The sequence below is a fragment of the Stegodyphus dumicola genome, chromosome 11 (assembly GCF_044657685.1).
Source record: "Stegodyphus dumicola isolate Sdum_Otavi_A_Nest chromosome 11, ASM4465768v1".
Lineage (NCBI taxonomy): Eukaryota > Metazoa > Arthropoda > Arachnida > Araneae > Eresidae > Stegodyphus > Stegodyphus dumicola.
Window position 1 is genome coordinate 89,762,712 of NC_140778.1, and position 26,501 is coordinate 89,789,212.

Here is a 26,501-nt window from a genome sequence, read left to right on the forward strand (position 1 = left end):
TGTGGAAGCACGTCTCATTTGAATTGCGCAAAAGTTCTTGTATTCATGGAGCACTGTGAGGGCGAGCGTTATCATGCAACACAACCCCAACTGTCAGCAAGTCGCAACTTCTGTTCTAGATGGCTTTTTTCAGTTTTCTCAAAGTGTTACAGTACACTTCAGGATGGATTATCGTACGACGTTCCATGCATTCGACAAGCATGATTCCAAAACACGGTGACCATAACCTGACAAGGTTCGACGGGCTTTCCTCAGCCGGGTTGGAGAACCGGTACAACCTCACGTTGACTCCCGTTTTCTCTCAGCATTCATATGCGCTACCCGTATCTCGTTGACAGTCACTATTCTATTGAAAAACTCCTCCCCTTCCGTGTGCTACTGGGAAAGTAAGGCATCGCCCATTCGATTGGTTTCTTGGATCTCCATGAGAATTTTCGGTACCCATCGGGCACAGAACTCCCGGAAGCCTAATTTTTCGGTGAATGCCTCGTACAAAACAGTCTAACAAATGGTCGGAAATTGTTGTGGAAGTAGTTCCGGGACTATGAATCGACGGATCTGACGGATTTTGTGGTCAATTTGTTTGACGATGTCATAACTCAGTACAGACAGCCTCCCACTGCTTGATTCAGCATCAAAGAATCTTCTTCCTTTGAAAAATCTCACCCAACGCCCTATTCCTTCACTCATAATATTTAGACCGTATACAACCATAGTTCACGATGAATGTCTGCCGCTGACAGTTTTTTTCCCAATATCGTATTACTCCTGATACTCATATTAAAGATTTACTCCTCGCATTTGGCCGTATTTTCAATAGCAGCGCATATATGACATTATAACCTGCACATGCGCTGCAGCACACATTTTGTGACATTACAACCTGCGCACATTTTGTGACGTTACAACCTGCACACGTGCGGCACTAAGGTAGCTTACTGAATCACAGATTGCTTGATATAACAATGGTTGCACTCCACCCACTATTATTTGCACCACGCGTCTACGGAAGTTTGTGTCTGAACTGCCCCCGTAGAAGAATCTAAAGCAGTCTGCCTATTCATATACCAGCAAGGGAATTTGAAATGAAGAATCAGTGCGTCGGACACTAAACAAATGATCACTTATGCAAGACTGTTTTCAATTGCGTATAAATACTTCCAGCAAATATTTATAGACGTTTTAATTGAAATGTAAAATATTATCTGTACTTAGTCGCTTTCGAAGAAGAAACAACCGTTGCTGAAGGGAGTGGGGCTGATGGCGTGACTTTTTACTAACTTTTTTAACACCAAACAGAACTCTCCTTCTTCTTCCTTTTTTTTTTTTTTTTTTTTTTCAATAGCAGTAAGTTATTTTTAACTCAGAGATTTTATTGAAGATATACTGCAAAATCAGGGGTGAAATTCTCATACATGGTCCACTTTTCCCTGTACCTGTACCTGACGGGAACACTGTATCGTCGTGTTTGTTGAAGATGTCGCAATATATATAATTTCTTTCTTCGGTTCAAGGTCTTAATAAAACTTTAATGAAAGTTTGTGAAAATTATGAACTGATCTGTAACAGCAAATACACACACTCCAGGAGATTTAAAAAAATACTTTTTACTCCCTTAACTTAACAATCCTAGATTAATATTGTAGTTGTAATTAGATTAGTCAGTAAAAATAACAGTAAGATTATATTTGGATTTGAAATAAAGCAATTAAAAAGTAAATTTAACAAAACAAATGTTAGTATTTTATCTTAGAATAATGTGAACTTTCTAGGAAAAACAACAAAAAATAGAACACGCAAGTTTTATCATTGCACAAACTAGTTCTAATATGAAAATTCATTAATTATAGAACCTTAGGAAAGTTACGGAAGTTACTTTTTATTAATACTATATAGTTACGTATTGTCTTAAATTAATAACATTTGAAAGACACATACACTAAAGAGCCAAAACAATATAACCACGTAAAAACTCAATAATGGGTTGCGCGACCTCTGGCCTGCAAAACAGCTACAACTTGCCTTGGCATGGATACTACAAGTTCTTGGTGGATGACTGGAGACATGTTCTACCAAATGTTCAAGCAGTGGTCACGCAAAGTAGAGGTATTCCAAAATAAAGCTTTTTGACCTCTGATCTGTCGCTCCATTACATCCTAAATATGTTCTATCAGGATGCTACGAGTTAGGTGCTCCAGAGCATTTATCAAAATTCATTCTTATGCTCCCCGAACCACTCCAACACAATTCGAGCCTTGTGACATGGGGCATTGTCCTGGTGGAAGATTCCATTTCCATTTGGAAAGACCGTGTAAGGGTGCAACTGATCCGCAGTTATATTCAGATAGCCCGCAGCTTTCATGGTCTCTTTTACCGCAACTAACGTCCAAGAGCCTCCCATGAGAACATCCTCCAAAGCCTGATACCGCTACCAGTTGCATACGGATGACCTGCTGTATGGGGGCAACTGCTTGCCTAAAAGACATCGTGTCCTGACAACGACCATCGACGTGATGAATGAGAAATCGTGATTCATCCGAGCAAGACAAGGCCTTCCACTTGTGAATGGTCCAGTCTCGATGTTCCTGGGCCCACTGTAGGTGTAGTTGACAAGATGCTTTGTAAACAGAGGCACACGAGGAGAAGTCTGTTGCGCAGTCCCATATACAACAGTGTTCGGTGAACTGTATTCTGAAACACTTGAACTTGGCCCTGCAACTATATTTGGCTGTCAGTTGAGTCATTGTCTGACGCCGAATTTCGCTCTACCACGCAAGAGAATCTCCACAGTCCTTTCTCTTTGATGACGTGTGGAAGTTCAACACCTAGGCGTCTACTGCTGGTTTCACTGTCATTTATCCACTTTGCATAAACAAGGGCAGATCAGTAACAACCCACCAGATGTGCAATTTAGGAGAAACTGGTTCCGAGTCTTCGGGTCATTACAATCCGACCTGTATCAAATTCGCTTAGATCGTCAGCCTTTCCCATCACTCGCAAAAATACGTACAAGAATGATTCCTTACATTCTCCAGCAGCAGTTAAATACAGTTCTCACTTAATCACGTGCCCTCCTCATCATCCACAAGAGTTCATTTAAAAATATGGTGTTAGGCATAAAGTTTTCGCTCGACAGTATATATCTCACACAAACTTTTCTCAATTGAAACAATTATGAAATTAAGAAAATTAAGGAGTTTTAGCTCAAAAGAATAATGCACTGCATGAAAATTCCAAACTTTCATCACTTTCTCAAAATGTCTTAATGAACATTAACAGTTTGGCTCCTTTTGTGGCTAAATTGAAAAACATGTTTCATTCTGTTCGTTATATAAATATATATATGTATTTAAAATGAAAAATACCTCACCTCATTAACAATTTCCCTTGCTCTTCTTCCTTGTGGACTGTTTTCAAACTCTTCTACTAGTGTTTGGAGCTGTTCTCCTACTCTTGAGAAGTCTGTGGTTCCACGAGGTTGACTTAAAAAAAAAAAAAAAAAAAAAAAAAAAAAAAAGATGTTTAAACCTTTTATGTAAGGATTTGTTTTCTCTTTTTCTTTACTTTTACTATAAAATAAATAATAGATGTGGGCACCATATGATTTCCTTCAACTGTGCATCAAATTATAAACATTTATGCTGCATTTCATTTAAACTTTAGAAAGTAATAAAAATTAATTATTCTCGAATTTAATTAGAGACATATTTAGAATTCAATCAGTTCAGGTCTGTCTCCGCGGCAAGGCAAAAATGCATAAAAACTCAATCTTAATTAAAAACTGTAAACAGAAAAATCTAAAATACCAAACGCAGTTATAAAAACCAATTTTACAATTAAAATTAGAGTTTCTAGGCAAAAACAAGCAATTCCGCCTACGGGCAAGAAGACAAAATTTTTGGTGACAAAGCAAAAGACACTAAAGTTACTGCACCAACTGAATTAATTCACTAATTTACGAAGAGTTTCATGTGTAAACAAATGCAGCCTCGTTAGGGTTAGCATCATTTAAACTTTTAAATTAATGATTCCTACAACTATTACATGCAGATTAACAAAAGGCATATAAAACCTTAAGTGGAACACAAGAACAACATAATTCAATCATTTTCAAGAGTTTTCCTTATTTATCTCAATCAATGACAGTGTCATCGAATCTACTAAATTATAGAACGTAAAGAACAATGAAACAGAAAAAAAAAAAAAAAAAAAATATGAGTTTGAACTCTGTCAAACTTGGTTATAATCTCCTTTCATTTTTTTAACTTAATATGTTTAATTCCCAGAAATGAAATCTGATGCAGCTATGTTGTCGAAATTGGTGGAATATTCTTAAAATTAAACAATTTTAGTGTTTGCACTTTAGAGTTTGAATAGCTGTGATTCAAAACTGGGATCTGGTTTGGAAAAATATCATAATTTGAATAACGTAAGCATTTAATAGTTTTTACTTCCTTGTACAAAGTAAAGGAAGTATTGTAATCGCGAAAATTTTCCTAGTCCTGTGAAAGACAGGGGTTGTGATGTATGCGTATTAATACGCGTCTCTGTTTCATTGGTCAGGAGACGTAAAAAGGGTAGTGACAGTAGAAGCTCTGTTCATGAAGAGCAAGTAGAATAGTCAACTAGAAGTAAATAGTCAAATTTTGATTTCGACGTCACTTAAAGTACCGTCTGTGTAATATTTAAAGAATATTTGGAAAAAATTACAGATTTTGAAAAATCTATTTCAATTGTAAACGAGGAAACACAGTCTTCTACTGAAAGCGATGGAAATGAAGACCATTTAGAGACTTTTTTAAAAAGTAAAGAATTGGCAATTAAAACACATATATCCCCTATTTCTACCGAGATTGACCCTGAGCTCATTTTTAATAATTCAGAAAATGGACGAAGACTCGATATAAAACATAATATTTGAGATTTCTTAAGAGAATAAAATTATCTATTCGCATTTGTATAAGATTGCAATGGTGATTTTGGCAGCTTCAGCTACACAAGTTGGCTTTGAAAGGGCGTTTTCAGGCTTGAACTATATTCTCCGAGACAACTGAAGTATTCTCAGTGAAACCACATTCGAAAATATATTTATAATTAGGGGTAATTTTCATGTGTTAAATAAATAAATAAATATATTTTTTACGTAGTTATTGCAAGGCCAAGTGCACGATGTGAGCGGGGAGTGTCAAGCGACGGGGGTACACATAATCGACATAACCATGAACCTAGTTGTTAAATGCGACTTTAATAATGGATATCAATGCCTATGCTCGCCGTTCTATGCTCACCGCTCATATACGGGTTAATTGTATCAATTTCACAGAGTGAAAATGAAGATTTCATAAGCAACATTATTAAGCATATGGAAACAATCAGGAAAGCAAAAAGTACAAGAGAAAAACTAGAGGTTGCTGAGGAAGAAAATTAGAATGGAAATATTCGAAATGCAGAAAATATGGACTTATTTTATTTTATTTTGCTTAACTTAGCAAAAATTCTCTTTACCAGCAGCTCTCGGGGTCAGTATTTGGGAGGGTGAACTCCCACGTCACTGGCCTCGACGAATCACTGTAAGTCTACTAGAGAGGGGAAGCTTAAACTTCTGATGATGTAAAACAGCTTGACCTTGAAGCTTTCGCCACCAGACCATGCTTTGTCTACAGACGCGGTGCACATGCACCTTTGACTTATTTAAAATTCTTGAGCAGCCGTTAGCCTACCTGAATTATTGGTAAAAAACTCATTTGTAGTTGAGACCAGTAGTGAAGCTGACAATTCAAGATTCAGTAAAATCTTCATACATCCCTGACAGGTCAATGCTAGTCTTCTGTCATCGCATTTTCACCTGCCAGTGAGATTTCAGAGACAATGTGTCTCATTGTTTTCTTATTTTAACTGTATTTTATCTTAAGGTATTTAAGGTGAATTTATTTAAGGTGAAAAATTGGTACAGTCAAAAGTCGTTAATCCGGACCTCAAAGCATCAAACTTTCTGCGCATGCGTCAACGCTATCGTCGATAGCGTCTAATACCTTTACGCATGCGCATATGCGTGTACGCATGCACATAATACGTTTACGCATGCGCGTTTAATGTTTAACGGCCGGTATAAGCTAAGCTAAAATTCTCTAATTATCTATTTCAGTTAATGTTGCAGATTGCGTTGTTCCTTAATCTTCGAATTGGATTCGGCTTATTATTTTTTGCAGACTGTTAGAGCAATTTTATAAAAGTAAGTTGGAACTTTTGATTATGTCAAATAGAATTTCCGATGCTGGATCTACAAAGGGAAAGCATGTTTCCATGTCCATCAAACAAAAAGTGGAAGAGCTGCAAAAAATGGATAAAGGCTCCTTTGTTTCTCTAACCATTCCGAAATCTGTTTATCAATTTCACGCTGCTCTGCGCGGTGGGGGGGGGAAGGACGTAGCAGCGCACAATGAACTGGAAGTTGATCTGTCAGTACTATCCTTATCTTCAGGGCAAATGTTTTCATTTTATTCGGCTTATAATTCCTTGCTAAATGTAGTATTTCATCTCGATGTACTTCGTCTTTGATATGATTTAAATCAAATTCCTCGTCATTATAAATATAACGAATACAAATCAAATAGTTTTCTGGTTGTAATTTTCTAATTTCGACTATGGTTAATGTACACTTTACTTATGCCGCGTTGAAAAAAAAGTTTTATAAAGTAAACAAATAAATATCAAGTTTTTTTTTCCTAAATTTTGATACCCTTTAGATCATAATTGCTCTTTATTTCATAAATTATGGTTTCATATTTTTAATTTTATAATTTCTGCATGCCATCTTACCAGATTTAAACTGATGATCTATAATCCGGAAAAATCGATAATCTGGAATCGCCGAAGTCCCGACGAGTCCGGATTAAAGACTTTTGATTGTAATATGTTCTTTATCTTCGTTTCTTTCTTACTTTCCTTGTTCTATCGTTCTCTCTCTCTCTCTTTTTTTTAAATGAAGGATATTAAGCATCTCTTGAAGATCAAAACTGCTACGTATGATGTCCAGCAAGGAGTAAAGCTCATTGAATAAAATACGTTTTACTTAAACACCAGCCAATACAGCGCAGTCATTACTTTCACCGCTTTAGACACATCCCTCTCTCCAGTTTCTCCCCACACTTCTCTGAAATAGTGTATCATCCTTCGCACACTTTGTCAAGGTCATTGTGATGTTACACTCCAAAGCTTTGTGAATAATTTTACGGGTAGCAGCACAAAGCAAATGATAGTATTTTGGAAGGGCATATATATATACGCCCGGGGCAGACCTTTATGGTGGACCAATTTGATGAGCCCTTATGTGTGAGGCTCCTTGTGGGATTCTCTCATAAGCTCTGGTAAGAGCGGAATTAATTCCCGTTGTAAACCAGAATATGCAACCAAAGCATCAAAGCATCAATAAAATCTTCTAAATTTTGATACAATTATATTTTTTGCTTATGATAGAATTAAATTTTGAATACAAATAAGAATATACATAAAATAAAATTATTCATTCGGAGCTGAACCGAAAACCGTTATTTTTTGCGGAATTTAAACTGGAACTGAACCGGTATATTTTTTTTTAGCTGAATCGGAACAAAAAAATTACGTTTTGAAGCCCTGGTTGTAAGGCTCATTTAAATTTTATAACCAGTTATTTTAAGCTAAATCAGTTATTTTAAGCTTCCTATGAAGCTTCGGTATATTTCCCCGCCAGAATGCAAAGTTCCAGTAGGCGCGAAATTAAAATGAGATATAAAGAAGCAAGCACTTAACAGAAGGTTTCGGGGTGTGAAATCAGAGCGTGTTCTATCTGCTTGAAGGTCACGTTGCTAACTTTGATCCTCTCGCGATTAGAATTCTGCAACATTGAGTTATTCTTGCCATTAGACTTGTTTGGAATTCAGTCAAAGCCAACTTGTGCGCTTGTTAAACTGGGAAGCCGTTAGGCTGGACTTAAATTTCATTAACTTTAGTTTATCCATTATATTTGATTTAAAGCCAAAAATTTTGGCTTCTGTAAGCATGAGTTTATGCAATCTGTTAAACTTAATTTGGATTAACAAAAGGGGCCTTTACACACTTTACTTGTCTATATTCTTGTCAAGACATACCGATAATTCGCACATCGTCGTTTAGAGTTTTAGAGCTAGTTTATGTTAACAAAGAACACCAAAGTTATAAAGTTATAGAACATTTTGGAAGTTAAAGTAGCTACGCATGAAGCCGAATAACGAGTAAAATTCATTCAGTTTTTCTATTAAAGTAAAAGATCACTATTGCGTCAAATCGTTTAAGACCTCTTTCCGGAAAATCACAGGCAGATCCAGTTCTTTCAAACCGAGCAATTAGATTACAAGTAATATCCTTACATTAAAATATTGCCGATAGTTTATCTGAGTCTGAATGATTTGACTTCCCACCAGAGTATAAAAAAATTCAATGAGCTTTACTCGTTGCTGGGCATCATACGTAGCAGTTTTGATCTTCAAGAGATGCTTAATATGCTTCATTTAAAAAAAAGAGAGAGAGGGAGAACGATAGAACAAGGAAAGTAAGAAAGAAACGAAGATAAAGAACATATTACAGTCAAAGGTCTTTAATACGGACTCGTCGGGACTTCGGCGATTCCGGATTATAGATCATCAGTTTAAATTTGGTAAGATGGCATGCAGAAATTATAAAATTAAAAATATGAAACCGTAATTTATGAAATAAAGAGCAATTATGATCTAAAGGGTATCAAAATTTAGAAAAAAAAAACCTCAATATTTATTTGTTTACTTTATTAAACATTTTTTTCAACGCGCGCATGCGTAAAGTGAACATTAAGCACAGTCGAAATTAGAAAATTGCAACCAGAAAACTATTTGATTTGTATTCGTGATATTTATAATGACGAGGAATTTGATTTAAATCATATTAAAGACGGAGTACATCGAGATGAAATACTACATTTAGCAATTAATTATAAGCCGAATAAAATAAAAACATCTGCCCTGAAGATAAGGATAGTGCTGACAGATCAACTTCCAGTTCATTGCGCGCTGCGACGTTTCCCCCCCCCGCGCAGATAAGCGTGAAATTGATAAACGGATTTCGGAATGGTTAGAGAAACAAAGGAGCCTTTATCTATTTTTTGCAGCACTTCCACTTTTTGTTTGATGGACATGACTTTCCCTTTGTAGATCCAGCATCGGAAATTCTATTTGACATAATCGAAAGTTCCAACTTACTTTTATAAAATTGCTCTAACAGTCTGCAAAAAATAATAAGCCGAATCCAATTCGAAGATTAAGGAACAACGCAGTCTGCAACATTAACTGAAATAGATAATTAGAGAATTTTAGCTTAGCTTATACCGTCCGTTATACATTAAACGCGCATGCGTAAACGTATTATGCGCATGTGTACACGCTTATGCGCATGCGTAAAGGTATTACGCGCAATGCGATAGCGTTGATGCATGCGCGGAAAGTTTGTAGCTTTGAGGTCCGGATTATGGGTGTCCGGATTAACGACTTTTGACTGTACCAATTTTTCAGACATTTCTGTCGTTTAGTGGGCATTTTGAAATGTCTTGTCTTTCCTTTCTGTTTCGTCCCATCTTATCTTACAAAAACTATCCCACAAAAGCGATAAACGTTCTAAAAATATTCCAAAATGCTTAGATTTCTACTTTCCTCTACGAGATAAACGTTGATACTTTACCCTTTAGAATGTGGAACAAAAGTAGTTCCACTTATTAAAAACGAAATTTCTGTACGTACATTCGCCGCACTGTGGAAAGGCTGTGGCACATACAGCCACCAAATTTTGAACATACCTAGTCCTGCAACAGAGAACATGTGCACGTGGAGCCCAAATTTGGAGTTTGATTTTTACGTATTTTGTGCAAACCTATTAAATTTTTGATTAACAAATTCAAGAGATTTTAAAGCAATGCTCTGCCACTGCCCAAAATAAAATAGTCTCATCTCTTACGCACCAGTATGCTGCCATCCCGCAAAACGGAAAATATTTAATTTAAATTTATAATTTAATTTGCCTGCTACTGATTAAAAAAGCTAAACAATTTAAAATTAATAAACTCATTCTTTTTATTTATATACAAATGCATTTAATTCATGAAAATCTAATAGTTTTTATGAACATTTAATGCATAAAAGATTTTCTAACACCATATCGTACATAACAGGGACAAAATCCTTTCTTTTTTAATCTGTATTGGTAAATATCAATTTTTTAATAGCAAATTGTTTTTGAGGGAGGTATGTTAGAAACAGTAAAAGCGTTGTTATATTATAAAAACAGATTCCAAATGAATCTTTCTAGAAATATGTAGTCTGTATTTATAAAGTTTTGATAGAAATATGCATTATCATGACAATTTAGCTATCTGAGATCCCTGCTTCTGCCAGGTATGAGTAACTCCAAATGTACAGAGAAGTTTTGCAGCTTGTAAGCTGTTTATAAGAAAAATAACTAATGAACTGGAGCAATTATGATACAAGTTCTACAAATAATACTGAAGACAGCAGACTTCGCACTTTGAGACGTGGAATCCAAAACAGAAAATCATGAGATAAGTCTTTTACACCTCATTTTCAATGTATCAGAAATTATCGAAAACATAATCAGAGGAAGTTGCTGATGTCTAGAATTGCAATCAACATGAATTCCTTCGACTAGAATGCCATTCTCTGATCATTGTAAAGATTGTAATATTTCAAAGTTTGATTGAAAGTAATGCAAATTTTAGTTCTCAAAAGTTTTCTTATTTGAGTACACCATTAACTCTCTTCGGCACGCTACCTTTTAAAGCCGGAGTTTTGATAAAAAAAGGTAGGCAACCTAATTAGGCCTAGAGGAGTGCACAAGTAAAATTTTGTGAAGATAGCACTTATCGGTTTAATTCTGTGGGTGTGCCCAAAGTGAGCACACTGATTGAATAGAGCTTCGAAAAGAGTGCTGAAACAAGCATTGTTGTCAATCTTATCTCTATCGACGATAAGATGAGGAGAAACAAAGAATACAGACTCTCAGTTGTCCTAGATTATCGGTGAGCCCGATATGGGCATACCTAGGGTTCGCCGTTAGATTTTAGGCAAGATTTCAAGGTAAAAATTTAAAACTAATATAAAATAAGGAGATTAAGTATACAGCCAAAAAATAACATAGAAATTTGTTTTCAAACAATTCCTTTTATAGCCTAAAAAAAATCTGGAAGATTTCTTTGAAAAATGAGGGTCTTAAAAACTAAACATGGCTAAAATATATGGACTGGTTTGTGTTGAGCTGCCATCTACTATAAATAAGGAAGATACAGAGTAACCTATGATAACCTATAAATCCTTTTTCATTCAATTTTTCTGTGCGTACAGAAGGAAATTTTTAGGTGTGCCTCAAAAGGTTAAATTAGAAAGCAGGCTGAAGTTGCAGAAGAAATTTATAACTCACGGACATAAACATTAAAGGAAGGATACCAAACAAAGGTTCTTTAGTAGTAATTCATACTCAAAATATTACGAATTATTCAAAATTAAGGTAAAAGTCGGAATAATAATTATATGATGTGGTAGACAGCTTGAAAAAAACATAAGCACACTTAAGCTACTGAGTTGGTCATTTTATTGTCGAAACTTAGATCGTAAATTATGCAAACGAGTTGTTTGATAATTCAGTTGAAGTTCTGAAGTCGGACAACTCCATTTTCTTCTTTGGAAAAAGAAGTCTTAGAAAGCATATCTAAAAATAAATCGTGAATCAATAAAAGCTTTTTTCTTGAATTGAGTTCCCCGCTATCTGTCTGCTCTACGTAATTACTTCAAAAGCTTTCTAAGAGAGAAAAAGAATCTTGTAGAAGAATAAATGTCACATACACAAAAATTGTATTCAATTTCGTTAAGGAGTATAAGTTTCACAGTAATTGCTTGCAACACTACTGAAAGATGAAATCTCAGAGTTTACCGAATTACTTGATCAACTATTTATACCTTTTCCAGGCTGCACGAAGGCTTTAATAATGAAGCATCAAAGAACAAAGATTCTCAAATAAAAACATTTTATTTCTAGCATATAATTCTACCAGGCAAGTCAAGAGAATCTCACATTCTAATTATTAATTTTTTAAAGAATGAAAATATTGTTGCCATTCACAAATTGTATTAATAACATACTGTTACGTGCGTCCGGGATCATAATGGATTGAATGCACACAGAACCGATGTGATGAACAGAACGATGATAGCTTGATAATTTTTTTTTTCCCAAAAGGAAGACATTACAGTCCTGGACTTTTCCAAAAAGTACTCGTTCAGCTCTTCTCAGCATGACAGAGCACAAGCAGTAGTCACCACTTCAAACTCCGAACGTTAAACACAACGTACTGCAAAACGCGTCTATAAAGCTAAGCTCGCACAGAGATCTCTCAATACTCCGAACTCAACTCTGAACTAAAACTCAGAACTGATATGCTCTGTCCGGTCTAATATATGTCTCATCTCCGCGTCTGATGCTCTCTCCCGTTTACCAAGAAACTTCTAGAACCTTCGATTTCTCGAAATTGCTGGAGGTAATATACAGTTGCAGTTACATAGGGACGGACACAGTTACAGTTACACCATCGGGCCAATTACAGTTACACAAAGACCGGGCCAAAATGTGTCGCCAGAACCATTGTCAGCTTGGCGATATCTCGCCAATTTAGCGAGGCTAAATGTACCTGCCCCTGTAACCCTATTTTTTTTTTCAGGCGAAGCTTCGTACTCGGGGTTTTCATGTTACATTATACAAGAGATACTATTTTACATAAAATTTCACTAAAATTGTTCACATATATGCACATTCGTGTGCATATATGTGAACAATTTTAGTGAAATATAAATATGGTTTGCGTTTGTGCTTATATTAAAATTAATAAATAGATATTTAACACGTAGACTGTAACACAGGCGATAAATTCTCCCATGCCGCCCAAACGGGATAAATATTAGTTAATTTGACTGCCATACTGAAAGGCACGCGTTCGAATCCCGGAGGAGGCATGGATGCTTATAAATGTGTAGTGTCTGTACAGCACGAGCCACTCTCCTCTTGAGAAGTTGGTGGCAGGGAAGGAGGGGGGGAATCCCATGGAACCGTCCCCTCGGAGTGCTCTCTATCAAAACTGGGGGGCGGCACTGAGCAAATTAGTACTGTCACCTGTGTAGGCTCATGCCAACGACGGGCGCAATCTTACTTTCCTTTGCCATCAACTCAAATTGTATGCAAGCCGAGTGCGCAATCTGAAAACAGCTGACAAGCCAAACATTTTTTTCAAACAAAGTGAATTTTTTTATTAACAAAACAACAAATATTTTAAATAAATGTAAAATTTCATTCCAAAATCTTGACCAAAATTAGCTGATGTTCTTTTACATGCGTTTATTTTATTTAGTGATGGGTGGATTTTCGGATGATGCAAGATTGAGATCTAACTGGGATTAAACAGGTTAATGGCGCTTACTCGAAGGGAAGAATTTAAATGAATGCTAGTTATAATTTTATCCTGCATTTTAAATCTTTATTTTTAAAAGATGCACTCTCTCTTCACTCATATATCCACATTAATGTCCTCTATAGTCATGCAGAATTTGGATAAAATCGGTGAGATCAACAAAATCGTGAGCAAGCTTTGGTAGTCTCATTCAAATTTTAATACGCAATAAATTTTAAATTATATTCAAAATTTAATTAACTTACTCCAATCTACGTTCTACATCATCCCGTCCAACAACTGTTCTGAACAGATCTTCTCCTTCGTATCTGATTATGTCTAGTGAATTATTTACTTCTCTGGTAGCCATATTTGTTCAATGAGTTGTTAGGATCTGAAGAAACGACGAGAAGGCGGGAACTACGCGTAAACAGATTGGATGTCTTCCACAAAGAAACGTCTGTGACTGAAAAGCAAAATTCAAAATATAATTGCTAATCTTGAAAAACGATTCAAAACATACAAGAAATCATAAGACACAACCTGTTTTTCGTCAATAAAACATATTTAGGGGTTGGAAAAAAAATATGGAAGCACCGAAATAAAGACATATTCTTTTGACTAATACAGGGTTCGTACACATTTCCTTACATGAAAATTAAGGACTTTTAACGACTTTTAAGGACCATCAAAGAAAAAATTAAGGACCTATCATCAAACAAAAAAATGAATAGAACAAAGCAATTATCCATACAACCGTAATTGTAATTTCACTTTAAGAAACTAACAGAAGTGTGTATTATGCTCTATTATTAAATTCAATTTAATACTTACCATAAAACAATTTTGAAAATTAAACTAACTCCCTTCAAGTTATGAAGTAGATAACATTAAATGAGGAACATAATTTCTTTAAAAACATGTATAAGTGTATTTTACGCTAATAACTGACACTATTTTAGAGATTTACATGATTATTATTTAACTTATTTGATATTTATTTAAACACAGTCAACTACTATTATAATCACAATGTAAGAATATTTTGCAGATTAAAATAACTGATTTGTAAACATACAATTTATTTCCTTGGTTTTTTTTGAAAGATACTAGAATAATAAACTGTACAATAAAAGATACAAAACATTTGTGCTTTTTTTTTAAATCTGAAATCTTTTCAGATATTTTAACATCTAATTTATTTATATCTATTTCCTTTTCTTTTACTATTCTTCTAAGTTCATTTGCTTTGATAAACAAATCAATGTTCCTGCTGGTCTGAGCTTCATCTGCTAAAGCATCTACTTCTTCATTAATATCTTTAATGTCCCTTTGAAGAAATTTTTTCTTCTGCTTTATATAATCAATTTCTTCCTCAATAATATTTCTTTTCCTCTTTGAATTTTCAGATTTAGTTAAAGATTTTTGTTCTTCTAAATACTGAACGTTCTTCTAAATACTGAACTTCTAAATAACGAACTCCACTTTTTGCAGAAGCTGCTGCTGATCTCATTTCTTTATTAATTTCGATATTAAGAACACCTCCAGAAAATTTTATGTAATCAAATACTGTGCGTTGAAAAATGTATGATGAGTCACTTAAATTTTCAATTTCAATTGCTTTATTTACAGAGAAGCCCCTTTCCACAGAGGCCTGTTCATGTGACAAGATAAGAATACTTGTCACAGTGAAAATATACATTTTTTACTACACACACATATATATATATATATATGTATATGTATATAATTTATTTCCTAAACAATATTGATTAATTGATTATATTATCTCCTAAGTTTAATTAAAGTAGAATTATTTTAAAAGAGTGAATCCATGCTGGTAAGTTATATTTTGAAAGATGTATATATATATATATATATATATTGTAAGGATCTTAAGTTTTACTAACGTTTATTTTATTTTAAATCTTTACTATCACTTCTTATTTTCTACTTCCGGCCCGAATTAAAAGCTTTAAATTATTTATGCAAATTTGTCTTGCGAACGCCAAGTACTTAAGTTGTGGCTTTTTGCCAAGCAAGAGAGAGGAAGGAGTTAGTAGAAGCAGGCCGCTTGCCTTAGCAGTTTCACTCGGTTGCTGGTTGCCTTCAAGGCCAGAGGTTTAATCCTCTTGATAATTTTAAACGTATCGTAGTGTTAACAGTTCTCTGTACTACATACGGCCTTTCTGTTAATATACGGCCAATCTTCGAGTAGACACTTGTTTATTAATCCAAAGTTAGTTTAGTTAGAATTTAGTTAATATTTTTATATTCTTACGTTCAGACCACAAGTGGTTGGTCTCTGTATTCCGAAGTCCGGAATTCATTGTAAAGAGAGAAAAATAAAGGGTTTCGTATACCCGTCCTGTGTATCTTGTCTACTTCCCACATTTATTGAACATAGCTTTAGTCAGCTCCCTGTTCCGAGTCAGGTCATTTAAATGTTCCCCAAGCAAGTAAGGAGGAACACTAAACCTGATAATATATACAGTATAAAGTCCGAGATCCGGACATCCAATATCTGGAATGATCTAAAATCCGGACCTCAAAGCCACCACCAAACAATTTTTTAGGGCTTTTTTGAAGGGAAGGGGTATGCTTTACGCACGCGCATTAGATTTTTTTCCTCATCATAAAAAAAACATGTCGGAAATCCCGATTCTTAATCTCAGTTTGGCGCTAAATAAAATATCTCATTATTGAAGAAATAATTATTTTAGCATAAATTTGTGTGATTAGTAACTTGACTCCATAGCTGCGTATCTGCTTGGCATAATCTCGAACCGAAACATTTGTTAATTTTACACCAACTAATATTTTATATCCTTGATGCCGAAATCGCGAATCATTATTTATTGTATTTTGCTTTTATCACCGCATGTTTTCAATGGCAACTTGAGTGATGAATCATGCAGCGACGCCAAATAACAGAGTATTATCCGATTACAGATTTAAGTTTAATGCGCTAAAATGTTGACAAGGGCAGATTTAGCAGAAATTTCTTTCCTTATGCTAAAAATAGATTTTGTTAATGATACTCACAGAACAAACGATTATATTTAGTGCTATTTGAATTAAGAATAACTGATTTGTTATTCACATAAAGCCAGAAGTAGCGCCAGAGCTCGCATGGCCGCACCAGGCGGCAGAATTTAGCGACGTTAAACAGAAGTTTTTCATTGCGATGACAATGCCCAATCATCAATCAATTAACGGACGGCGAAATCTGTAGTATGGTTCTAAATCCAGAAAATACAGCTACCGATAGTGAAGAAAGTAACAGAGAGGTTACTGAACGAGAAAAAATTTTGATTAACAAGTTATTCGGAATTCTCGACACAGCAATTACAGGACTTGAACAATGGAACTTAATAACTGAACAAGAAATTATATGTCTAGAGTATTAGTCTAAAGTATTAGCAGAGAAAACAAATCAAACAACTCACATTGAAAGAAATGTTTAATAAAGTAAACATATAAATATTAAGCTCTTTCCTTTTGTAAATTTTAATATCCTTTAAATCATAAATGCTTCATTATTTCATAAATCACGATTTCATATCTTCAATTTTATAATTTCTACGTGCCATCTTAGTAGATTTAAAATGATCTAATATCCGGAAAAATCTCAAATCTGGGATCGCCGAAGTCCCGACGAGTCCAGACCTCGGACTTTGTACTGTATAAATATATATATATAATGCGGAATGTATATTTTCAGTTAAACTTCTACCCAATAACTTTAGTAATGCATGAAAGTTAATTTTGCGTCTAGTTAATTCAGGAAAATTAGTTTCAATTAGTTGTTTTCAGCTTTAAAAATATTAAAAAATTTTTAATTAGTTAGTTATTTTCAACTAATAATTGTATCGCCATTAGCAAAAATTATGCATTACTAACAACAACATAGGTTTAAACCAAATATTTAATTGTCTATTGAAGCTTCAAAACGTATTTCCGAACTTCACATTTTCTCGGCTAGCGTTACCGAATTTGCTCTTGGCGACCTAAAATCGAAATGGAGCCAACAGATTTCCCGCGAAATCGATAACAGACCCCTCTACAGAAATAAACTCATAATCCCGATATCCCATACATTTTACTATATGTGCAAAAGAGAATAAACTCCGTAGAAGGTAATAAAAAATTAATTTATGGCTTAATTGAAACAATCACAGAAATTAAGCTAAGCAAAACCGTGTAAAAACAAATTGAAATGATAAAACGAAACTTAATTTTCATGTGAATTTTCAGCGCTGACTCTCCCATTCTAGAAATTTCAATTTGTTTCAGACAAAGACCACATTTAAGGATTGCCATCCATCAATATCCAGTCTTTGTAGTCAGCTCGATGAAGCCACAGTTTATTGAAAATGCACTTTCCAGGCATCTCGTTCCTATTGGCGTCGGAAGGGTTGTGGGCTTCCAGGTTGGGATTGCTCTAATTTTGGCAAATATTTTCAGAATCCCCCCCTTTTTTTTCTCGAGCACCTTCATCATCACTTTCGCCTCTTAAAGAAATTCTGGCTTAACGCTTTCGTCACAGTCTGCCTAAATTTATGGATAACACCTGTTTCGAAAGATTGGGTGAATAGCCAATCAGACACATATACTTTCGTTCGGGCAGCTAATTGTTTTTTTTTTTTTTTTTCGTTTGCAACGCAAATCCGCCAACAGATCGGTTAAGAGCCGTGTAATTTTAATTCCATATTCATGAGAAATCGTAATTCACACTTAGAATGGCAATCATTAGAAATGATAAGAAATGTCAAATGAGAAAAATTAAGGACCGTTTATTCATTTTGGTCAAAATTAAGGACTTTTAAGGACCAAAAATCATTTTTGAAAAAATTAAGGACTTTTAAGGACCGTACGAACCCTGTAATATAGTGTAGGAAAATCATTGGTATTCAAAACATCTTGCAGTCTTCTCGAAATGGACAGACGGGGCTCTTGTATGCTTTGCAAGGAAACCATGTATCATTCTACCTGTAAAACGTTGGCAAGTTCTGATAATGATGATGGCAGTGGATAGCGTTCATGCACATTTTTCTCCAAAATAGCTCACAAAGGCCCAATAATATTAATATCTGGTGACTGTGGTGGCCATGGTAGATATGAAAGCTCATGCTCATGCTCAGAAAGCCACTTCTAGACGATGTGAGCTGAGTGAACAGGAGCTCTGTCGTCTTGGGGTATGGCAGAACCACTGGGGAACAAAATTTGTACCATGGGATGGACGAGATCAGCCAAAATGGTCACATAATCCTTGGCAATCAGGTGACCTTGCAATAATGACTCTCATGGAATACCACCGTATGGTTGCCCAAACCATAACCAAACCCCAGCTATGTTTCACTCTAGGCAGCAAACAGTCTCAATCATACGCTTGGGACGGTGTTCGGCAGACGTAAACTCTCCCAGAAGTCAGAAACCGTGTGAAACAAGATTCATCTGAGCAAATGATAGTGTTCCATTGCTCTACTGGCCCGGTTTTATGACTTTGGCACCACTTTCTTCTCTTAGAGTCATTTTAACCACTGATGAGGGGCTTTTGAATAGCAGCTCGCGCGAAAATACCCTGCTTGTAAAATCCTCAGTGATGCTTTCTTCAGCCACTTTTTGAACAAAAGGAGAGAAAAAAAAAAAAAAAAAAAAAAAAGAAGAAAAAGAAGAAGAAAGAAAGAAAGAAAAAAGGGTCAGCAAAATTCGTCATACAGGTTCCAAGAAATAGTGTCATAAAAGGAAAGCGAGAAAAATTGCAGAATCAAAATACAGTAAGAAGTTTTTGAACAGATAAGGAAAATAAGTGGACATTCATACACATAAATATGTACTGAAAACTACAATACAGTAATTAAAATGCACTTATACGATTTGACGGTGTTAGAAACTTTACTGTCTAGCAAGTAATAAACCCCCACATTATTCCAACACATAATGTCGCTTGGTCAGCATAAATCATTTAACGATTTTTAAAAAAAAGTTATTGTCGATTTCAAATTTAGCTTAGCTTTAATCGCAGCTTATATTTTTATACAAATACAGAAAAAGTATTAAAACTTATAGTTTAATAGTTCTTTTTGTATGACCTTTAGTAAATTATTCTTCTCAATATGAATGTAACTTGTAAGATTTACGTAAATAACTTGTCAGTGTTTTATTTTTCTACCGGATATATGCTACTCCTTTTTGATGGACTAATCTTCCAGCATAGCAAACGTTGCAAGAAACAGAAAAGAATCAATAAAAACCCTTAGTTTCCCCAAGCTGATGACTCTACAGATCGTCATTTATATGAAGCAATGATTATTTGAGAAAAAAAGTGATATCCAGATATGACCATAGTCAAGTATACCCGGGGAGTAAGAGGGAAGATTAAAATGAATTTAAATATTGCAGAGAAATAGAAATTCTACGACACTTCTATTTTATGTGTCGTTCGTACCCTAGCAATAAACGATGCAAAAAAGGTCAAACAAGATGCAAGAATCTTTTTTCCTTTCACTGAGAAATTTTATAAATTCTTTTGGAATTCATACCCATTTTAATACTGCAGTAACTATAACATTCACCCTGGGATAGTAAAACGGAATTAGGCACTCACGATATGACCGAGGAGAAATTTATAAAGCATGTTAAGAAATTATGAAGTAAGATAATTTTTTAGAATGCAACACGAAAAACAGCATTTTTGTATTAAAATGCAAAACTTGACATGCATATTTTATCTGACAATTTAACACCAGCTTCATTCAAAAGGGAAGAATTTTACATGCATATTTTATCTGATAATTTGACACCAACTGCTTTTCATAGTGAATATCCCCAGCAAACATTTATAAAGTATAAATATTGTATGACTTTTATAATTCACTGAAATGTTAAAAATGTTTGAAAATTGATTGATGAAACTAACTGAAATACTGATGTTTGAAAATAATAAAGAGGACAAATGAAGAATCAAAATTTAAGTTTACAACTTCAATTCAACGAAAAAATAAGACATGACAATTTCAATACAAATATAATGACAAATCACATCACAACAAACCCCGTCAATGAATCCAGAATAAATGTATTTTATAAACTTTTGGGTATCGTATGCCCTTAAACTGAAACATTTTAATCAAAAAAATTTGAGTGATAATCTACAATTTTGTCAGGAAGTAAAAATGTGACAGTGACAATCTGCAATTTTGTCAGGAAGTAAAAATGAAATCTGCTGAAAGGTAAAGTGAAAAATCTATTGAAAACTAAAAAATCATACATAGTGCTAAAGTCTACCACGAGATATAATAGCTTAAAGAAAAATGCAAACAAAAATGAATGTTTAAACCATTCAGCATTGCTAGCTTATTTAACAGTTTTAGCATTTTCTAACTTAGAATTTAGTTTAGAATATTTTTAATTTTACCATTGATGCTGCAACCGTAAAATAATTATTTTCAGAGCAAATTTAATATTAAAAATAAATCATACATAAGAAAATGTCACAAAAATACATATAAATCTACACATGGTTAGCAAGAGAAAATTATGCAATTGTATAATTAGTACTTTTCGGTATAATTTTATTGTTTGATGCTCTCTTCTAAAATCTTTTACAGTTGACAAAGAAAGTGAAAATTCAAAATTCATCCAAGACGCCATTTCTGAATTCGCAGGCGGGCACCGAAATCCATAGCACCGGCCCCGAAAATATTCTATATTGCGATTACCTCCACAGAAAACTAAAATCATGCGGAACAAGGGACAGACTTTTTACAGTATCTTCGGCGCATTTAAGCACAAGTTTCCGTTTCAGAATATTGACCTTGACCACTAGAATCCAAAATAGCCTTGATTAGTGTGTGCAGTACGGAGGAGACTATGGTATGGAGAAAGGAAGCGGGAAACGGGAAGCTGTCACAAGGCGGAAGGCGAGAGGATGTGTCTGCGGTTTTGGCGCAATTTGCTACTTTTTTCTTATCATGTTAATAAAAACACCACAACCTAAGTCACATTTTATTACTCTTCACACTGTGCTAGCCAGTAATGGTATGGCAAGTTCTGGTGATGCTACCTCCTGATATAACTCTCGAAATTTACGTTTAGTATATTAAATTCATACATGTAATTACAATTTTAATGTGCAGATAACTCAGAGAAGCAGCAGCTAGTAATTCTCTCTACAAAAAAAAAAAAAAAAAAAAAAAAATATATATATATATATATATATATATATATATATATATTTCAGGGTCAAAGGAGATTAAGAATATTTCAAGAACTTCTCAGTAGTTTTACATCCTTATTATTATTATTACTGTTTATTAAAAAAAACTTTGTTTTAAGCATAATATTATTATTTCAGATACTTTATAAATTTATAATTCGAACGGATTCATTAAATAATGGCAAAGTACAACAGGGCTCTCTGCCTATGGAAAATGTCATAAACGTCTTCGTGGATGACTTTCTGAAGAAAACTGACTCATTTATTTTCGTTAAGTAAAAGCAAGATAAACCCTATGAAATAAGCCCATTTCGTCGGATTTGAAACTGGATAAAATTGTTGGTGTTCAGCAATTATATCCAGTAGACCTCTGGTGAATCTTTTCTTCAGTGAAAGGACTCGCTTTAGAGAGTATGAGCATTAGTTGTGATCAGTTCCACGTAAATGTCTATTTCTGTTCTCAGAAATACAGTCAGTTTTCAGAGATGATCTTCATGGCAAGTTTCGCTGTATTCTATTATGGAAATCTATACTGTAATGCCACAGTCTCTAATATGCGCAGTTCAGATATTAATGTAACAGATTCATACGACATTATTGATCTGATCATGGAAGTCACACTCAGGGCCTATCAGCGCCGAGCGGTAAAGTCGTTGAACACTGGTAGTTCGATCCGGGGTTCGAATCCCGGCGAAACCGGCTGGCTGCTGGCGAGTTTTCATAGTTTTCCCCACGTGTAATGTGTCTACGAGCAAGATTCCTTCAGAAAGTCCTTCAAGAGAGCATCCCTCTCCTTAGGCGAGATAGCTCTTGAGTGCTTTGCCATAATTAAACAAACCAACCTAAGCTAAACCATGGAAGACTCGCCCGATTTCGGTAAAAAATTTTAGTTTTATACTGATTATCTTTAGGGTATTTCACAGCTTTCTAAATAACATATTACATTTCATTAAATAGTTTGTTATCTGAAAACTGCCTGCCGTCAAAATATTTTCTTTCGGAAGTTAGGATTTTTTTCTCTGGGTATTATTATATATTATTTTTAAAACGTAATCCATTAAAAAAATCTATGGATAATTTAATTGCACTATCCATTTTCCAAGTGCAAATTGCATTTGAAATAAGAATTTAGAGATTGTTTCCTAAACCACGCCTTTTGCGGATTTTGCGAGTTCTTTGAAAGGGTAGAGTACGAACTGCGCCAAATTTGATCGAAGATCCCCGTCCCCCCTTATCTAATCCACGACGTTTCCTGCCCCCTATTTCTTTCCCAAGAAAATTGGGTGCTACAAAAGGTCGTTTATCGCCATTAATGGGACATTCTATTGAGACTGCAAGCCTTTATTTTCGTTTATCAATATTGTAAACATTGTGCATGCAAAACAAATATTAATTTAAAGTCTGGCGTGTGCTAAAGTAAAAATAAATTTCTTTTACATTCATTTTAAAGTTTTATGATACTTAAAGGAATGATGAGCCAGATCTTTTTTATTCTCTATAAGAATTTAAAACTTTCCAAGTTGTAGATTTTAATCGCTGATTGATAGATTAATGGCATACACAAAACTCATGCATAATCAACCTATCAAATATCGGATTTGTAGCTCATCTTAAATAAGTTTCTTGTCCAGATAAATATTAACAAATCTTAAATAGCAGAATAGTTTTAACTTTCAAGTTTACCATTTTAGGTAAACAGTTCTAATTTAATTAAAAATAATTCTCTTTATTAAATCTAAAAATTGGACTTCTTTAGTCGTTTTAAATCCATACTAATATTATTGCAATATATTTTATAGAAGTTAATTTAAGGTTATTTAACGTAGATATTTTAATACTAGAAACGTTTAAATATTTATTCTGTTTTCCACCTGATGTACTTTGGCATACATTTAATTTCTAAAACACATTTAATTAATAAATTAATAATTATGAGCATCAGCAGAATATTCATAATTAACAAAAAAAAAAAAAAAAAAAAAAAAAAAAAAAAAAATCAAACTCCCTTATATTCCTATCCTGAGATTTTCCGTTCCCTTTTAATCCATTCCTTTTTCACATATTGTTGCACTGTACTCAAGTTTTCATGTATGTAGAATTTATATACTTTGTATTGTATTTATGCCAATTTATATTTAAATGATAATTTTTACAAATTCTTGCATCACAACTCTAGTTAACAGAAGATAACACCTTGGCAAACCTTAATCTTCAGCATGTAGCTTATTTTCTAACCTAGTTTCAGGCTGAATTATTTGTAAAATTAATTACTTGAAATTATTTGTTAACAAAGATGGTCGCTAAATCACGCTAATAATATTTCTAACTGTTGTAATTTATAATGCAAAGAGTTCATGTGATTTATAATGTAATTCATTTATAATTTTTTCAGTATTGAAATTAATAGCAGATACTGATAATGTTATACATTTAGATTACAATGATTTAGATTGCCATTGCCTTCTTCACTCATGCTTTTATGCTACATTCCTAATATTTCATGATGGCATACAGGTAAGTTTAACTCATTCATTAAACATGTAAATCTCTAATTCAGCCCACTTTTGTTCTTACGTGTGCTGTATCTTCTATTTTCTTTAATATATTGTTCAGCCTAATTTCAAAAAGTCTTATGATCAAGCGGAAAAGTCACTAAACATTGGTAGTTCGACCCGAGTTTCTAGTCCCAGTGATCTCCCAGTTCTTTCTTTTTCGTACTTATTTACTGTGTAAAAATGTAGCGTAAAAATTTCAGTTCATGAAGTAAGAATACTTTTTTAATTTATTCTCTAAAAATATTGCAAAAATTTTCACCTTTACCTTAGCATATCTTTTTACAAATCCCTGTAATAAGAAAAAATAAGGAAAGAAATTAACTCGGTTTCGGCCATTGATACCTCGGTGCAAATTATATGTAACATTTTTCCAAAAGCATAGAGTTTATATGGATATCAATAAATTAAGGATTATTTCTCCATCTAACTTTCTTAACATGTTTATTCCAGAATTTTCTTTTCACACTGTAGCACTTAACTTTATGAGTTTTCTATAATCATTCAATTTCTCTAGCCATGGCAACTTTGCATACCTTCTGACAAGTAGTTACATTTTTAACCACTGTATTTTAATTCCTGTTGACTATCAGTACATTATTCACTTGTTTCACAAGTGCAACTTTTATTTTATACGCAAATCTACGTAAAATAGCATTAAAGTTTCAGTTACGAGGAGCTCCTGATCGACTGCTTGTTTTAGATTGAATGAAATTAAGCTTAATGTTACTGTTAATTAGCTTGTTATTAATTTAATTACACATTTCTAATTAATTATATGTTCATATATTTCCAAGTATATTACTCAAACTTTGCATCCCAATTTTTAATTTTTGGTCAAAAAAATGAGTTTTTATTTATTGAGAGGCATGATTGATTATATTAATCTGCAGTATTGTTTATCTAATTCCTTTCTTCTGGATAAATTTTAGAAAAAAGTTCTTAGCATAATAATTCAAATTTATTTATAATTTATACGTCAGTGTTCCAAATGCATAGTAATGTTGTTATAATAGATTTCATGCTAAGCTTTTTTTTTAATTTAACTAAATTTAATTTCTGCAAACATTTACATGATTACTTTAATTAACAAAAAATATTTTTAGCACACATTAACACACTTTGATATGGAATAATTTTTTGCACGCTAGTGAACTCTATTAAATTCTCCAGTCTAGTTCAGACATCTTGACTATTATTGATGTAATTTATTAAAAATATAATTTGTATGCTTTATAATTATTTAATTTATGATATTATTATAATAAATAAAAGATGTTTGTAATGCTAATATGTATGTTGTTTACCAATACCTTTTATTTTCTTTGTTAGCTCTCGCATTTATTATTGTTATTCAAGTAATTAGCCTGCTTCTTAGATATTTTTTACTTGTTCATGTGATATTTAATTCTATTTATTTATTTTTATTTTCCTCTTGGCTACAGTTGGCTTCAAAAAGTTAAATTGTAACCCTGTAGGCAGCAGGGGGAAGAAATTTTGATTGGCGCAGTTGGACTATAGCTCGACCCGGGGGGGATTTTCATTAGCGCAGTTGGAGTACACCCCTTTGAAAGGTACACTCTGTTCAAAAAAAAAAAAAAAAAAGTGTAGTTCTGTGCCTCCTGCTCTACTTGGCGGATTGACGAAATTTAGCTTGTGTTTTTCATGTCTTGTAAGCGCGATTTGCGACAAAATATTAGATTTATATATAGCATGGTTCTAACACTGGTATTTTGACATAAAAAGGAACTTTTTCTGAAATTTCCATTCTACGTTTAAATTTATGCCATACTGTGTATTTGTAAAAATCATATAAGTAGTTTTTAAAAAATTAGCTCTCAAAATTTTAGCACCTCGATGTTAATGGAATTTGGTGTATATCTATTTTAATATATCTTTTTTTTATTAAACTTACTTGATTCCTTCTTTCACAGTTCGAAATTTAGCTTCAATCCGAATAAAATTCGCAAATGTTATCTGATTTCTTTTAGAAATTTATATATTTTAGAAACATTTTCAAAAAACATTTTTGGATTATAAGTAATATCATTTTTCAGCATTACCTTAAAGCAGATGTATTTCTAAGCATACCTGCGAAATATTAGATGTTTTCCGTTGGAAATTCCCTAAAGTATACGTGAATTTACATAGTGGCATGATTTGAAATTTGGCATCTTTGTTTTAAGTAGTAATAATGCCAAACGTGGTTTACGGATCTAAAAATATCAACTGTGATTAA

General features: G+C 33.6%; 1 protein-coding gene across 2 annotated transcripts in view; it reads right to left on the reverse strand.

The window, feature by feature from the left end:
* Window positions 1-26,501, reverse strand: part of LOC118205913 (apoptosis regulator R11-like) — a 99,392-nt gene that overhangs the window by 64,517 nt on the left and 8,374 nt on the right. For both annotated transcript variants that reach the window (XR_015044065.1, XM_085826982.1), the window contains exons 2-3: window positions 13,756-13,955; window positions 3,371-3,482 (exon numbers count right to left, since the gene is read on the reverse strand). Coding sequence is in view for 1 of the 2 variants with exons in the window: in XM_085826982.1 (XP_085683108.1) it covers window positions 3,371-3,482; window positions 13,756-13,859 (216 nt within the window). In the remaining variant the exon portion in view is untranslated. The remainder of the gene's footprint in view (window positions 1-3,370; window positions 3,483-13,755; window positions 13,956-26,501) is intronic.